At 37.7% G+C, this 18244-nt stretch overlaps 1 protein-coding gene across 1 annotated transcript; it reads right to left on the reverse strand.

Moving 5' to 3' along the window:
* Window positions 1–406: 406 nt before the first annotated feature.
* Window positions 407–8224, reverse strand: LOC149833643 (putative polygalacturonase). Its single transcript, XM_090010920.1, has 6 exons — window positions 8036–8224; window positions 6817–7167; window positions 5995–6115; window positions 5554–5728; window positions 5305–5375; window positions 407–1657 (listed from the first exon to the last, which is right to left on the reverse strand). Exons 1-6 carry the CDS (start codon window positions 8183–8185, stop codon window positions 984–986), a joined length of 1542 nt encoding a protein of 513 aa, XP_089867046.1. The 5' UTR covers window positions 8186–8224; the 3' UTR covers window positions 407–983.
* Window positions 8225–18244: the final 10020 nt, after the last annotated feature.

An 18244-nucleotide genomic window follows, 5' to 3' on the forward strand; every position in this document is an offset into this window, starting at 1 on the left:
TGGAAGAGGCAACAGTTAAAAGTTGAGAGAGAGAGGGAGAGACCATGTGACAAGGGTAGCTGGAAGAGGCAACAGTTAAAATTTGAGAGAGAGAGGCCATGTGACAAGGGAAGCTGGAAGAGGCAACAGTTAAAAGTTGAGAGAGAGAGAGAGAGAGAGAGAGAGAGAGAGAGAGAGAGAGAGGAGCTTTACCGCTGTAAACAGGCCAAGGGCAAGGGGGCAACGGTTGGTATTCCTCAAAAAATAAAAAGTTAAAGAAGATGCTTCTACAGGTATACAGGCCTCCCATATAGCGCCAAACCATTGGTGGTGTCCGTTGTGGCCATTGTCATAAATATACCCACAAAAATCCAAAACTCTCTCCCTCTCCCTCTCCCTCTCCCTCTCTCTCTCTGGAAGACAGATATAGATGAAATAAATTCGACTGACTTATATTGGAGTAAGTAAAAGGGGCATGAAGAAACAAAAGAAACTGGCATGCGCTAGCGCCAATAAAATAACATGGCCGTATCCAAACACTAACAAAAATTTTCATACAGATGAATAAAAAAAATGTGGCTGTACAATAGACAGATATATATCCAGCTGGCAAACCGCTCGCACAAACCACTTCTAAATCTGTGCCACCCATGACTGTCATCATCGACAATGCAACTACATGGCCATGCCAACATGGCATTAAGACAGATATATCACAGAGATACGAGTAGTGACAGAAGAAAAAAGAGGCAGGATGAGAGACCTTATTGTCAAAATGGGAAAAAAATTACATGCACAGAGAAGAGAATGTAAAAAGATGTCACAAGGACACTCCATTTTGGCCCTCGTATCCTTCCCCCAGTCATATTGAAAACTCCATGAAAAATGACCACATTCTCATTTGCACAACCGTATCCATGTGACAGGTAAAAATTAAGATTTAATGAAGGGACTCATGGTACAGGGGGACCAAGCATTATGTGCATAAGGGAAAAGAAAAAGGGTCATGAAGATTGTGGGTACCCATCAACCCCTAGCAAAGAATAACATATCGATGTTAAGTTGGAGAACTGGTTTCGGAGGTCTGGACATGGTTCAGGGAAAACAAACTCTGAGTAGCCAATCACATTGGAACATACCCATGGAACTGAAGTTCTGGGGATGATGTTCAGGACAACATTTGAAAGACAGATTACTGTAAATGGTGTTTGCTGAATTCCATCAAGATCACCAGCCAAGATGATGTTAGTCCCAACCACGTCGGTCACAGTAATATGATCAACTATTGGAATTGCTGAATGATCGTACCGATCATCTGGATGGCTGCCACAATGGCCAGTAAATTCGAATGCGACTTTCACGCTGTCCATTTCAATGCCGGAGATGAATATATCCTTCATATGACCACCTCTGCCTTCGGTTGTTTTGATCGTAATGCCAGTATGAGAATTATGAATTTGAGCGTTTTCCAGACGTATGTGGTTGATGCCACCGGACATCTCACTGCCTAATGCAAAGGCAGAAGCAAAAGGAGCTTGTAGGAAAACACGTCGAATGTGTATTTCTGAAGTGGGCTTTCCATAAGAAATTCCATACTCATCCCATCCACTCTTGACTGCAATCGCATCATGGCCGACACTAATAAAGCTGTCCTCAATGCACATATTCACACAAGAATCTGCAAAGAGAGAAGACACATTTTTGATGTACTGCATCAGCATTTGACAAAAACAAAGCTGAGAATGAACAATACTTCTAGTGAACTTGTGAAGCACTGGGATATTACTGAGAAAGCTTTTTTTACTGCAAGAACATGATAATCATCCTTATATTTTGTCAGCCTCAACTTTTTGTCCATGGTTTAATATGATTTGTTTAATCACAACCTTTACTCCATGTTTCTTTTTCATTAAGGCTTGTGTTGCAAAACTTATTGATGAATCTTTGATGTTCAAATCTTTTACATAGTTACATGATTTCAAATTATGAAGCCAGTAGTAGGCTTGTTCAGCCATCAAATCTGTTAAAAGTATTCGCAGATTCAGAATGGCGTTCAACACATCCATGATGCCAAAGGACAACCTAAAACTCAATTCGACAACATTTATTTCCATCAAGCAACACTAAGTTCTACACTGTTCAATGTTCGTTGGAACTTCTTAAACAGTTCTGACGAGGTTCTAGTTGTATGGACCAATCGCACAGCAAAATTGTCTTCTTTATTTAGGATGGACCCCGCACTGGATGCATATTACCAATAATCAGCATAGCATAGTTGATAGGTTTCTTAAGCTTTCAACAATAGAATAGAGCTGCCAAACTTGCAACTACAATGAAGGACACCGGCTCAGGTAAATTTCAGGCAAAGATTTACCCCAGAACGCATGATCATGATTAGCATTTTTCCTCATCTGATTTGCAGCAAAACAAAAAGAAGAATAAAAATCAATGGTCTTAGATCTGAATGTCAACAAGTTTACTTCAGGCAAGACTAATGTAACACTGCTGTATATTTGCCCCTTATTTGGTTACTTCATAACTGGGCCTAGAATGTTAAAACCCAAGATGGAAATGTGGAAAGTGAACCCAAGTGCATAGCAAATTGTGCTGACACTTGAAAAGCCTTCTGGCACTACACAATAGGCATCTTCAAAGAAGTGCTAGCAGCTTATATATTTTCCCTGGAACCTTCATTTCCGCATCATTGTTGATGCATTGTTGTTAAAATTTTACTTATGTATAACCAATCTGAAGTCCCTGCTTACTGTAATATTACCACATTCCTTTGTTCAAAGTTTCAAACACTGAATTCTCAGTATCTTATGTTGAATACAACAAACAACAACAACAACAACGCCTTCATCCCAAAACAATTGGGGTCAGCGATATGAACCAAAAAAGAAATTCATTTTGGGTCTTCCACATGAATCCTTTTCCTCCAATCATTTCTATCCAACGCCATGTCCTCGGTGAGGTTCAAAGCATTCATATCCTTTCCTATCATCTCCATCCAAGTCTTCCTAGGCCTACCCCGACCTCTTTTAACTAATATATTTTCCCATTTCTCCAACCTTCTAACTGGAGCATCATTAGGCCTTCGCCGAATATGTCCAAACCACCGTAAACGATTCTCTCGCATCTTATTTTCAATGGGTGCAACACCTACCTTCTTACGTATCTCTTCGTTCCGAATCTTATCTTTTATTGTATTTCCACACATCCATCTAAGCATCCGCATCTCAGCTACACTCATTTTTTGAATATGATGTCTCTTGGCAGCCCAACATTCCGTACCATAAAGTAAAGCGGGTCTAATAGTCGTCCTATAAAACTTTCCCTTCAACCGCAATGGCATTCTACGATCGCACAGCACTCCAGTAGCACTTTTCCATTTCATCCACCCAACCTTTATCCTATGATTTACATCTCCATCAATTTCTCCATACTTTTGAATGATGGATCCCAAATATTTGAAATAATCATTCACCGGTATATCTTGCTCACCAAGCTTCACTACACTCCCATCACTACTTCGTTGCTTACTAAACCGACATTCCATATATTCAGTCTTACTCTTACTCAACTTAAAACCTCTAGCTTCCAATGTCTGTCTCCATAATTCTAACTTAGCATTAACCCCAGCTCTAGACTCATCAATCAAAACAATATCATCAGCAAACAACATACACCACGGTACATTTTCTTGAATTGATCTCGTAAGCTCATCCATCACTATCGCAAATAGGAAAGGGCTTAAAGCAGATCCTTGATGTAACCCAACCGTTATCGGAAAATTGGTTGTCACCCCTCCACAAGTGCGGACATTGGTTACTACTCCTTCATACATATCTTTAATTATACTAATGTACTTGAGAGAAACACCTTTCTTCATCATTGTCCACCAGAGAACGTCCCTAGGTACTCTATCGTATGCCTTCTCTAAATCAATAAAAACCATATGCAAATCTTTGTTCCTTTCTCTATATCTTTCAATAAGTTGTCTAAGAAGATGTATAGCTTCCATAGTTGATCTTCCAGGCATAAAACCAAATTGATTCTCCGATATCATGACAACCTTCCTCAACCTAGACTCAATCACCCTCTCCCAAAGTTTCATAGTATGACTCATGAGTTTTATACCACGATAGTTTGTGCAATCTTGTATATCACCCTTATTCTTATATAAAGGCACCAAAGTACTCTTCCTCCACTCATTAGGCATCTTATTTGTTCGCCAAATCAAGTTAAAAAGATTTGTCAACCATTCTAAACCTTTCTCTCCCAAGCATTTCCAAGCCTCGATAGGTATACCATCTGGGCCAACTGCCCTTCTTGATTTCATTTTCTTCAAAGCCTCTGCAATTTCTTTCTTTTGAATCTTGCGCATGAAGTCACGATTTATCTCATGAAAAGGAATGGAGAAGTCTCCAAGATCTTGAGCATGACTATCATTAAATAGCTTATCAAAATAATCTTTCCATCTCTCCTTAATCTCCTCATCTTTGACTAAAACCCTTTGCGTTTCATCTTTGATACATCTAACCATACCCAAATCCTTCGATTTCCTATCTCTCATCTTTGCAAGCCTATAAATATCCTTCTCGCCTTCTTTGGTATCCAACTTGTCATAAACCTCCTTATATACCTTAGCCCTCGCGTTTCGAACAACTTTTTTAGCTTCCTTCTTATCAATAACACATCGTCATCAAGTATCTTATGTTGAATGTTCATCTTAAATGCTCGAATACCTTCTTATCAATAACACATCGTCATCAAGGATCATCACAAGCCTCCAATCCATAATGATAGTACACACTACATTTCTCTTTTACTCTATATCAAATGCAAGATAATTATTCAGAACATCTTCTAAGATCAGAAGTCCATAACAAGAATGATTAAGGTGTTGATCTCAAGAATGCTTGGGGCATGATATTTAGCAATGTATGGAGAGCCCCAACCTCGTGCAGGAGCATAAATTATTTCAATAAAAGTGATTGTAGAATTGATTCTTGCACTAACTAGAATTTATAGAACTCTATCACAAACAGATCTTGAAATGTTACAGCATTCTTCTTGACACATGGAATTCTATATTGACAAATAAAAATATCTGCTCAACAATAAAAGGAAAAAAAGAATTTGGTAAAAAAAATAGCAATATTTGCTACATATGCAGAAAAGGGCTATTTATCCAAGGACAGCAGCAATCTAATACCGACCCTAGATAATAATCCAAAAATCCCCATGCAGAAAGAAAAGATAACAAAGAGAATAAAAACAAAACAAAAATGAAAAGATGGAATGCTGCCAACAATTTCTGACCTGGAACTATGCCATCTGTGTAAGGTGAATCTCGAGGAGCATGTATTGTCACATTCTGAACCTGCACATTGCTGTATATGATAAAAAGGTCAAGAAGATCTAAAGGACTTATCAGCAATATCATCACACGAAACTTATCAGTAATTTCCTTCCTCTTTTACGTTTCTCTAAAACTTGGTTCTGGACATCCAAATTGCTTGACAAACTAGAATGACAATTTTGATCACAACATGATGTTGGCTTCCCTACCTGCAGTAGACTGGATGGATGCTCCAAGCCGGAGAGTTTATGAATGTGAGGTTTGAAATAACAATGTCATCGGAGTTTGTAATTTCCATAAGATGAGGGCGGCTATAGTTTAAGGAGTGTGAACGAAATGACTCCCACCATATGGCACCTTGGCCATCAATAGTGCCATTATCACCTGTTATAATGAATATATGAAATCCATGTGAAAATTCACTCATACAAGAACAACCAGACAACTGAGAGAGAGAGAGAGAGATGTCACTCTGTGCACTGCAAGAATGAAATTTGTTCAATGCTGAAGTATATTAGTGAATTAAACTGCTGTGTGCTAGCTCCATGACATCCATGGTCTAGACTTAAGACCCAACTCATTATAATTCCTGATTTTAAAGCTAAATAGTTTGTCCTAAAGGTTGACGGAAGGGAGAGAGATATACATGCCTGTAATCACCACATCTGTCAATTTATCTCCATTAATCAAGCTGCTACGCCTTCCACCCACGACATCCAACCCTCGACCATATGAAGGCAAGGGGTCAAGGACAGGCCAGTGAGATGCTTCCTTCATGCATAAACAAGGAAATGTTCATTGTGGATATAATTTACAGTAAGGTTGTGCATCAAAATATCAGTATGAAATGCATATGAATCAGATACCCAAATTTTAAAAGGGCAGCAATCAATTAGCTGTTGATTTCCAAGTATTTGTATAATCATGGTACCTACCTCCAAATTGATCCAGCACTACAAACAGGAAAAAACACAATAAAGCCCACCAACCACCCCCCAAAATGTTAATATATAATGAGATAAATACTATTTTTTAGGCCAAATTTTGACTGTTGCAAGACTTTGCCATGTCAATGAATACTCGATGAAGAATAACTCTCTAGGAGGATGAAAGCATGATTGAACACTCCGAAGCTGAACTTGTTGCTTTTAAACTAACTTGCGTAATACAAAAGCCACACAACCGAACAAAACTTGATAAAGAAGAGAATCCTTAGTTGTTGTCGCATCAAGATAGAGACTCCAAACTAAACCAATCAAACTAACTGCAAGTAGTTACACCAGAAGGATCACGAGACCCAACTTCAACCAAAAACTTTTTCAAAACTCGAAACATAATTCATCTTTAGGCAAACATTAGCTGACATATAACAGGGAATTACAATTACAAACAATTGAAAAATACAAAAACTGTGATAAAAAACACAAAACCAAAACAACCACAGATGGCAGAGAGAAATACATTACACAAACCTGTGATCCGAGGATGACGGCCCTTCTGTGCAAGAATAGTGTGAGGTGGCTGGTGAGATTGAAGCTCCCTGTCAACCATTTTCCTGCAGGCACATAAAGCTTAGCACCACCCTTATCAGCAAATGACTTGAGGTAGAAGATGGCATTTTGGAATGCCAATGTGTTCAATGTGATCCCATCGCCAACTGCCCCAAATTCTGTTATTGACACACTGTGAGGCCTTGGCCTCAATATCCTATTGTCTTCACACTGCCAGCCGTCGGATTTCTGCAACAGAGCAGAGTGAGCACACTTGCTCCTTTCTTCACTGCCATTAACACCATGGCTTAGAACCAAAAGCATCAATAGAACCTGCGCAAGAGGGAAAGGAATCTGAATCAAACCAAATGGAGTTTATAAACTACAAGCCGTTCTTAACCAATTTGTGAGCATGAGAGGGAAGAGTAGTAGAATCAATAAATAGTGAAGGGATCACTTTTTCCTAATACACATTGTGCCCATCAAAATACAAATATCGAATTGACACGGAACATCGTCCACAATTCTGAATAAACATGAGACCAATTGAAAAGTTCACCAATAATCAAGGCTGCATCAAAATACACAAGAAAAAGCAAAATCTCGACCACCAATAAGTTAAGTAAATGGCGATGAATAAACTAATCAATATTATATATGAAAGACATGATAAATTCCATGGCCAGAAAAAAAAACTCGATTTGAGACCAAAAAAGGGGGAAAAAAAGAAAAATCAATGACCATTTAGAATATAATCAGGAAAGTAAACTTTAAATTCACAACAATACCTAAACCATTAAAAAAACAAAAAAAAAAACCTACAGAATGCATGTTTTGACCAACCGAACAAACCAAAGAGAATCAGATTTTGTTACAAGGGGAAGATAATGCGAATCCTAACGACCAAAATAATTAGAAAATTTTATATAAACAACAAAATCTGGACTGCCCAACAAACAGAACTAGTTTTTTTTAAGAAAACAAACAGAACCACTTTTTTTTTAAGAAAAAAAACAGAACCGCTCAAAAAAACTCAATCAAAAAATGCATGCAACGAATAACCAAACACTCAAAAAAGATCAAATTTTGATAATACCACTCATCATAAACCACTATAAATCAAACAGAGAGAGAGAGAGAGAGAGAGATCAGTCTCGACGCATCAAGGAACACCAATCAAACCAAAAAGCAACGTACTTACTAGCCACTTCATGAGCAAGACCACCAATGGAAACTCAACGAACCAGCAGGAACGGAGAGGGGAGGAGGAATAATAAGTGCGAGAGAAGAAAGAGGAGGAAGGCAGTGAGACAGGCTCGGCTCCATGCACAAAAATGTAGCCGGTCAGCATTAGAAAGTTTTGCAGCCAATTAAGTAAACAAACGCCTTCCCCCCTTTCTACTTCGTTTTTTCCCTTTTGTATTTAAGGCTCGCGCGCTGACATTAATTACCACCAAGCTCGGCGCCAAAAACGGCTCCATCATCCCCTTGTTTCTATTTTTCTTCCTGTGTATCTGAAATTACAATCATGCCCCCCAATCAATTGTTTGAGTACCAAATTAGCCCTTACCGGTTGCCTCGCTTTAGAGTCTGGTCCTTCCATCTCGATCAAAAATATACACTGTTTAGGTTTTTTTTTTATGTTTAAACAGAGAAACCGCTCTCAGAGGAGAGCAGATGAGGTGATCTGCCAATTCACTTTAAGGAAAGTGATTTAGCATCCTCACCACCCATCACAAATTGTATAAAGACAGTGGTGAAGATGTCAAATCACTTTCTTCGATTTGAAAGATCAACTCTAAGATTAAAGGCCTCGCTGGGCTCTGCTGTGGCCTCGTCTCATTTGGATTGAGGATGAAAGACATGAAACCGGGATGGAGGCGAGAATGGAGGTTAAAATAAAAACTCATGCGGGGGATAAACTTATGCTTTCCTCCGCCCCATCCCCATCCTTAATCCTCCCCGCCCTCCCCCATCCCCGATCATTCTTTAGAGATGGCAGTGGACTTGCAGGAAACAGGGCTCCGCCTCTCCTCGCCCCGTTTGAACTATAAATGGGGGGACATGAAACGAGGACGAAGGCCGGGATGAAAGTTAAAATAAAAACCGGTGCAAGAATGAAGATGGGGATGGATGGTAGAATTTTAAGATGGAGTGAGAGTGGAGACACACCTCCGCCTCGATCCACTGCCATCTCTAACTTACACCTTGCCCTAAGAGAGTCACGCATGGAATTTGAACCTTAACTACCGGCTTAATATCCAAGTGACTTTCATATACTTGATTAGTTTTATGCTGATAAAACTATTCCAAGTATCCAAATGACAGCCATTTCTCTGTATTATAAATAAAAACACATAAATTATGTATAATAATAAGCAAAAAATATATAATATATTATAAAAATGTTTTTACTGTCTCACAATATGATATGATTGTGATATTATTCAAATAGGTGGTATGTTGAAACATTACGTCTTCACTATTATAACCGCCCCTTAAAATACCACAATTAAATCATGTTATTTTCAAAATATCTGTAATACTGAGAACCATGACTCATGATTTGGGCGACTAGGGTTAACCCTTATGTAGGTGGATGGCGGTATAGGGTTATAGATCTTGTCATAGTTAATTAATAACAGCAAAATAATTTGAGACAGTGAAATAAGCACTCGACATTTCATAAAATACTTCAAACAGTTTTATCAATTAGTTTTTATCTGCATTAACCACTTAATTACTTCAGTAAAATATTTTTTTGTGTGTAGTTCTTCTCTTCATACCATTGAGCGCTCTCAACAGAAAAGATCAAACCATGTTGAACTCCACTTCCTTATCTTCTTCTCCTAAATTTTGAAACAGAAAGATTTTTAAGGAACAGACATAGTTAAAAAATAATAATTGCTGAGATAAACCTAACGTTTTTGGATAAAATTACAATTCTACCATCAAGTAATGGTTTCCATTAAAAAAGAGAACATCATGAATGAAATTGACTTAAGAGCCACCAAAGTAATTTATAAAACATGAATTTAACAAACTACATGCATTAATACGCAAAATACAAACAACTCGTACTTGCTTTTTTGTCATCCAATCTTTTAAAAGTAACTTATTAATAACTAAAGCTTTAAAACAGTCTAGCAGCTAATTGCATTATTCAAGAGTTAGAATCAAAACATGAAAAAGTAATAATAAAATACACCAAGTATACCTGCTCCTTTCTAACTGGAAATCATGTGCATCAGCTACATTTTCTCAACCTGACCCACAGGCATATTCAACATAAATCTATTTGCTTAATATCTCTTTTTCCTTAAAAAAAAAAAACATAGTTTAAGCAATCTCACCTTGAATAGTGTTCTATTTATAAAATTTCAGTATTTCATTTTCTTTTTCTTTTTTGATGAATTGAAGAAAGTACATTGGGCATGAAGACTTGATTGCACTGACTCAGCCTGTCATACCGACCGCATAAAACTACGAGGCTAGTAACCCCTTCCCCACCGGAGACTATGTTGAACTTTGGCTTTTACTGAGATAAGATACTCATGAAAATGAAACCTTGATCAACCACTCAGTAATGTAGAGCGCGGCTAAGTGTCATGGCTATTTGACACAACCAATCACAATACAGCATTTCATGTAGGGCCTACACTCATATCCCATGGCTGCTCCTTTGATTCCATCTCTCCCACTAGGCCATGAGGCAAACTTGAGTTAATCATGAGTCAGGTTTTGTAAGGATAATTTGGTCTTTGAAACAAATGTAAGGCCTGTTTTCGAAATTTCATGTTTTTATTTTTTTTGGCAAGCCCGACTTTAGTGCGTTTATTCCGCGGGGCCGAATGAGCTGGATTGCCGGCGTTTTCCAAAATGACATTAAAACCCCGAAGTATTTATGAATACCGAGGAAAAAATAAAAAGGAATGCAGAGGTGTTTTCGTCCGTTTAACAATCTCAACGGGGCCTTCTTCGGAATTAAATAGTTCTCCAATTCAGATGGACTCCTCCTGCATGTGTGTGACAGGTCGACGTGGGACCCAGACTCAATCATTCCGCAAATGCCAGCCTGGACTCATTCACCGGGCAGACCCGTCTTGCTGTCATCTGAAAGACTGTTATACCCTAGTGTTAGAAAAGAATGACCTCTAGATCCTTAACTTCTGCCTTCCTCAACTTACACGCCCATGGTAAATTCCTCTTAAGTCTTACTCAAAACTCATAAGGTGTCAACGGGTCGGGTTTGATTCGGACTCATGTGGAATCAAACTCAGATTTGAGATGATGATACTGGGTCTGAATCCGGATCTAATCAGACCCATTATAAAAGAAACTATACCCGGATCCTATAAAGATTACATGAACCATGCACGGATCATACTCGGTAAAATAATAGTTTTTATTTGTTTTAGATTCAAAATTGCAGATCTTTGTTGGAACTTGAGTCCGGCGGATGAAATTTTACAAACCATTCCCGGATTAATAAATTAATCTGACCCAGAGTCTAACCGGACCTCCTTGCTTATCAGCAACCCTATAGGGTGATATGGGTCGGATTGGGGTCAAATCTAACCCATTGACATAAGACACCAACCAAGGCCAGTTTCGTCATTGGGGGAATTCTTTGGACGTTTAGCCGAACGGTGCCGAGGAGTTTGCTCAATGGTAAAAGTGTATACCGAAAATGCCCTTATTATCTTGTTACCCTTCAAGTGTGATGGTGGTGGCCACATGAGCAGCCACAACTAGGTTTGTCAACGGATCGGTTCTGGGTCGTACTGGGTCAATCTACCATGGGCCCAATTAGTATGGTTTTTCGGCTAAAAATGGTTGGGGCGAAAATGGATCATAGTCAGTCGGTCATCTGGTCCGAATCTTGCACATTATTTCGAAATATAGACTTTAAAAAAAGATCCGAATGCATATTCAATTTGGATTCGGACTTGCATGATCTGACTTCTCTGGATTTGATATGGATTGAGATGAGTAATTTTTGTCGGATCTTCACATATCTGAATCAAATCCAATCTTTTGCACCTTTTACATGTCAAACCATTCTTTTCAGCCTTCTTTTCTTTTTTTAAACCGATTTATCATTTCAGATCCAAATTCAAATGCGCTACACGGCTATAGTTCACATACAGATTCAAATTCGGATAAGGATGCCAACGTATGAGATTTTATCCTTATACAACCGTATTTAATTCCGTTTAGTTGCATTTGTTAAGACAAAACCATATCCAATTATAGGAAATGTAAGACTCGTGCTTTAGGAAAAAAATTTGTTTTAGATCCCGGTTGGATTTGATCGGATTCGGGTCCACACAACCTTCCCCCGTATTCTATTTTGAACCCCCCTGTGAGGTTATCTTTTTATAACGCAACCCCCTCCCCCCGAACACCCGAAACCCCTCTCGATCCTTTCCCCCGAGACCTGAAGCCCGACCCCTCGCCAGGATCCCTACTTGCCTAAAAACCACGATGCTCATCGGACTCCCTCTCTCTCTCTATTTTCCCTCACCAGTGCCACCCTCCCGTCTCCCTCTCTTTGCTCGACCCCCGATTCTCGACGCACCCTTATGGTCTTTCTCTCATGTTCATGTTGGGATCCCCTTCGTCGACCCTCTCGCCAGCGCTTGGAGCAGTTGCTCCCCACCCCTCAGGTTTGTTCTTCCCCACTCCCTGTTTCTTCTTCTTTCTTCATTTGTTTTTGTCAGACAAGAGGCAGAACCACCGCTTCGTTATTTCGAAAACAAAATAAGTATTTTGGTGTTTGCATATTCGCAACTGAGTCTTTCCCTCAAACTTGCATAACAGAAAGACTTCGACTACGTTTCCCTAAGTGGTATGTACGTTAGGTTCTTCATTTTGGTATCCGAAATGACTCGGATATTCCCAGCCTAAAGCACGAAACTTGAAAAAATTTTAAACGATGTTGGGGTTTCTTTCTTAGAAACTGATATCCTTCTCATCGTAGTGGTACTATCAGACATGCACGATATGTTAGTACTACGATGATTTAATGAGAGGTTTATGGTAACCTCATAACGTGCAAATGCATAATGATAAAAATAAAATTAAATAAATGGTGATGATCGCCTTTACATGCAAGATGCTCAATTTCGTTTGAAGGATTAGGGCATGTAGAATGGGTCATCAGTTAAAATAGAAACTCATATATTCATTCGTCTCTTTGGTTTTGTTAAGGGAGAGGATGGGATGATACAAAAACTTTAATGGACAAGTTGTTAACAACTATGCTCCTTGAGTAACAATTGAACTCGGTGACCAAAGTTAAGAGAGAGAGCTACTAAAAATTATCGTAGGTGGTAGATCCCATGAACTTCTGCAGAAGTTAGATGCATCCCTTGTCATGAATGCCTCTAGAAAATTCTCTCTTGGTCACTGGTTGTTCCCTTAAGAACAGACTCAACTAGTTGTCCGAGGTATCAAAATATATAAAATAATAAACTTTAGGGCAGTCTTAGTTATTTTTACGTTTCTTCTGTACGTACCCTCAGGACAATTAATATCGAAACAAGATTATCATATTCATTTTACTTATTCTGAATTACACATCACAAAAGGAACAACACATATGTTAGTTTTATTCTTAATTTTGATATCTATGCACCTACCAGATTTTCATAAGTCTGACCCATTTTATGGGGTATAGATGATGATTAGGTCGGTATGACAGGAGATGACGCGATGATATAATAATATTAAGATTCCACTCTTTCTCTGATTTTTGTTTCTAAGCACGTTTTCTAATTTTATATCAGGGTTTCTTTTGAAATTTCTCTTTTGTATAAAATTTTATTATCAAAAACCTTATTTTGAATCTATATGGTTTCAATGCTTATATAAAGATACAAATCTATTGTGTAAAGGAAAGTTCGCCTATAATGCGCTCAAGGTCCGTTAACTTGTCACTTCAAACACTATTTTCTGCTAAACTGCTATTTTAAACTCTAAAAAAAGAATGATTACAAAGCTTTCAATTTTTTTCTAAAAAGATTACAAATTTGGGATTTTGGGAGAGTTATAAATGGTATCATAGCAACAGAGAATATAATGATTCTTGATCATCCGTCATCCACATTGCATTGTAAGTATTTATTGATTAAATTATTATTTTTGTATCTATCCTGATTAGAGAAATATGTTTCGGTTTAGATGTCATATAATGAAATGATCAATGCAATAAATACCTTGACCGGAGCAGTTGAACTACTTCAATCAATGGTCTCGAACCTGGATCATAAGGTGGATAGCTTGGCTTACAAAAGCACCAACCTAGGATGACGTGATAACCAAATAGAATGTCATCACGCTCACCTGGGTCAAATGTACCCACGAGATCCTGTAAATTGTATCTTTTGTGGAAAGGTAACCCATGTTGTAGAAGAATGCCACCTTAAACGAAGTCATAATAAGAGATAGTTGGTTGCATAAGGCCTTAAGAAATAGGAGCGAGTTAAGTATATACAAGACAAAAAGTCTGTTGGAAATAGTGAAGGCAACAAATGACCACCAGCTAACGACAAAATGCAGAGACCTTCATTCAAAAAACAAAAACAAGGTAGAAGAAACGAGCCACAACAACCACCAAACCAGATATGCCTGAAGTGCAACTATGTTCATCTTAGACAGTCATGCCCCTGAGACACTGGAGGTTGTATATATTGTGAAAAGATGGGTCATTATGCCCAAAATTATCGCAAGAAGGCAGCAAATTGGCAGAAATGAACCACAAATGAAGGTTAATAGTAACAACAACAAGAACAACCTCAACAACAACTACAAAAGCAGTATCTGGTCGTGTTTATGCCACATGACCGAACAAGTAGAAAATAGTTAATAGACACTCGAATAGTGGTAGGTTAAGACTTTTTATGATCCAGTACGAATTTTGTCAGGCAAAAGTTAATCCATGAAATCACGTACAAATTTTGTTTAACCAAACTATTAGCCCAAAACCTTTCCCATGAACTCATTGTGAGTTGTATTGATCTCTTTAAGGCTTATATGTTTGGATTCATACACATGTTGTGCATCTGCGTTAACCCTTATTAACTTAGACTGCAAACTTTATAGATAACCTTTGAAAGAAATTTTGAAGGCAAAATTCTTTTAAGAGGGTAAATTGTAAGACTCGTGCTTTTAAAAAAAAAAAATTGCTCACCCGATCCACCCTTTTGTCTCCCTCTCTTTGCTCGACTCCCGATTCCTGATGCACCCCTCTTGTCTCTCTATCCTGTTCACATCGAGATCCCCTTCGCCAACCCTCTCGACGACGCTCAGAGCAGTTGCTTCCCACTCCTCAGGTATGTTCTTCCCCCTCCCCCCAATTTCTTCTTTTGTTTTTGTCGGACAAGAGGCAGAACCACCGCCTCTTGTCGCTTTGCCTCTCTATCTTTCCCTCATCTTCCTTTGCTTTCTCAGAGGATATCAGCAACCACTGGCTACTGCTATGGTTGTTGGATGCTGACCCGGTGGGGCGGCTGAAGCCGCCACCCACTTGCCCCCTTCTTCTTTGATTCCAACAGGCTACCCGCCTACATCGGCATATAATGGACGAGACATGCTTACCAAGGTGCAAGCCTTTAAAAACCTACACTCAGAATCATCAGCAAGTTTGACCATCTTTGAGGTAGAAAAAAGTTGCATACGAGAACAAATGATGGAATACTTCTAACTTATATATATATATATATATATATATATATATATATATATATATATATATATATGCTTTTAACTTAAGGACACAGTTTTGCATATTCTTGTCAATTTAAAATTGTCATTTACTTTGCCGTCGCGCTGTTATATACACAAGCTACTGCTTACATAATTTATTTGGCCGATGTATAGTTTTGTACATCGTGCACTGCTTATATAATTTATTTGCCCGATATACAGTTTTGTACATCGTGCATTGCTTACACAATTTATTTGGCTGATGTACAATTTTATATATCATGCATTGCTTATGTAATTTATTTAGTCGATGCATGGTTTCGTTTATCGTGCATCACTTACGCAGTTTATTTAGTTTGATATGTAGTTTCACACTTTAAGTCTTGCTTTATGTCATTTACTTTGCCATCTCATTGTAATGTGCACATACTTATGCTTTGACATATATGTATTACATATATACATATATACAACTATGTAAAGTACACAATTTTGCGTACTCCTACCTACTTTGTATTATGCTTGCATTTAAAAACGCAAATTTGTGCATACTCACTAAGTCTTTGTTTTTAAAAAGGGATTTCACATGTGAGATTTCAAAGCTCGTATTATTCGTTGTTTCGAAAAACAAAACAAGCATTTTGTTTTTTGCATATTCGCAACAGAGTCTTTCCATCAAACCTGCATAACATAACGACTTCGACTACTTTGCCCTAAGTGGTACATACATTCGGTCCTTCATTTTGGTATCCAAAATGACTCGAATATTCTCGACGTAAAGCACGAAACTTGAAAACTTTTTAAATGATGTTGGGGTTTCTTTCTTAAAAATCGATATCTCTTTTATCGTAGTGGTACTATCAAACATGCACGACATGTTAGTACTACGATGATTTAATGAGAGGTTTATGGTAATCTTATAACGTGCAAATGTATAATTATAAAAAAGAAATCAAATAAATGGTGATGATCGCTTTCATAGGCAAAATGCTCGATTTGGTTTGAAAAACCAGAACATGTAGAATGAGTCGTCAATTAAAATAGAACCTGACATACCCATTTGTCTATTTGGTTCTGTCAAGGGAGATGATGAAATGATAAAAAAACTTCGATGGATAGGTTGTTAACAACTACGCTCCTTGTGTAGCAATTGAACTCGGTATCTTCAATCATCGGAGTTAGGGGATAGGACTATAAAAAATTATCATAAGTCTGAAGAAGTTGGATGTATACCTTGCCACGAATGCCTTTAGGGAATTCTCTCTCGATCACTGACTGTCTCCTTAGGAATAGACTCAACTAGTTGTCTGAGGTATCAAAATACATAGAATAATAAACCTCCGGACAGTCTTAATCGTTTTTACGTTTTTATTCTGCATACCCCCATGATAGTTAATATCGAAATAAAAGTATCATGCTCATTTTACTTATTATAAATTGCATATCACGAAAGAAACAACTCATATATTAGTTTTGTTCTAAATTTTGATATATATGCACCTACTAGATTTTCATAAGTCTGACTCATTTTATGGGTACAAGTGATAATTAGGTCGGTACGAGAGATGATGGCACGATGACGTGATGATAGAAAGATCTCACTATTTCTCTGATGTTTCATTCCTGAGCGCGTTTTGTAATTTTGCATAAAAGTTTCTTTTGAAATTCCTCTTTTATATGAACTTTAATTATCAAAAACCTTATTTTAAATTTATATAGTTTTAATGTTTATATGGCGATACAAATCTATTTTGTAAAAGAAAGTTTGTCTGTAATGCACCAAATGTTTGTTGACTTGTTATTTCAAACATCATTTTTCGCTGAACTGCTATTTTAAACTCTGAAAAAGGAATGATTACAGAGCTTTCAAATTTTTCTTAAAAAGATTACAAGTTCAGGATTTTGGGGGCGTTACAGGAAAGGTGGTAGCTGCTAACCCAATTTTTAAGGGTTTTTTCATGTTTTTTTTAACACATATTTTTTGATAAAATTTTGATTTTATGGTCTTGAATATTTAAGAAAATCGTAGACTGTCAATTTTCAAACCTTATAATATTTTTTTTTATAGTTAAATCTTATAAAAACCTATTTGCATATTGCAATTAGGTTAGAGTCGATTCCTGTAAAATCAAGCATGCAGAACGTATTTGTATGGTCAAATTTAAGGGGAACGTGAGAAAAACCCTTTAAAACCTTAGTTAGCTAGAAAAATCGTTAGCATTTATCACCTTCTATCCAATTTTAATGGGATGCAGATGTGTTTTAAGTTTTTGCTACCAATTCTAAGAAATATCTAAATTTGGCGGATATTTGAATCTATTTAAATGTAAAGAAGTGGATCCAGTATGAGATTTTCACCATTTGAATCCGTTTAGCCAAAATCCAATATGGTATTGGTGGCATCCAACCCTAATCTGAACCGTTTACATCACTAAATTCAGACTTGCAGCATGATACTGAAACATGGATTCAGATCACCATGATCCAGAAAGTAACCATTTGCACGCTTAGTTTAGATAGGGTTAGTACTCAATGGGTTTTGGGTACCTCAAATGTCAGGGACTGGGTTTGGGATGCATGTGCAGCCTGAAACCTAATAAGTCCAAGGCCTAGCTCAGGGTCCAGATAGTTAACAGATTGGGATCGGGTCCAGAAAAACCACCCTTGTGGGTGGATCTTTAGCCTGGCCAGCCCACCCGTT

The sequence above is a fragment of the Nuphar pumila genome, chromosome 6 (genome assembly GCF_984573655.1).
Source record: "Nuphar pumila chromosome 6, dmNupPumi1.hap1.1, whole genome shotgun sequence".
Lineage (NCBI taxonomy): Eukaryota > Viridiplantae > Streptophyta > Magnoliopsida > Nymphaeales > Nymphaeaceae > Nuphar > Nuphar pumila.

Coding starts and splice junctions, on each gene's coding strand:
- LOC149833643 (XM_090010920.1), bottom strand. CDS start 8,185: ATGCTGACCGGCTACATTTTTGTGCATGGAGCCGAGCCTGTCTCACTG. Junction 7,168..8,035: donor TCTTGCTCATGAAGTGGCTA/GTAAGTACGTTG, acceptor CCTCTTGCGCAG/GTTCTATTGATGCTTTTGGT. Junction 5,729..5,994: donor GACAGATGTGGTGATTACAG/GCATGTATATCT, acceptor TCATTATAACAG/GTGATAATGGCACTATTGAT.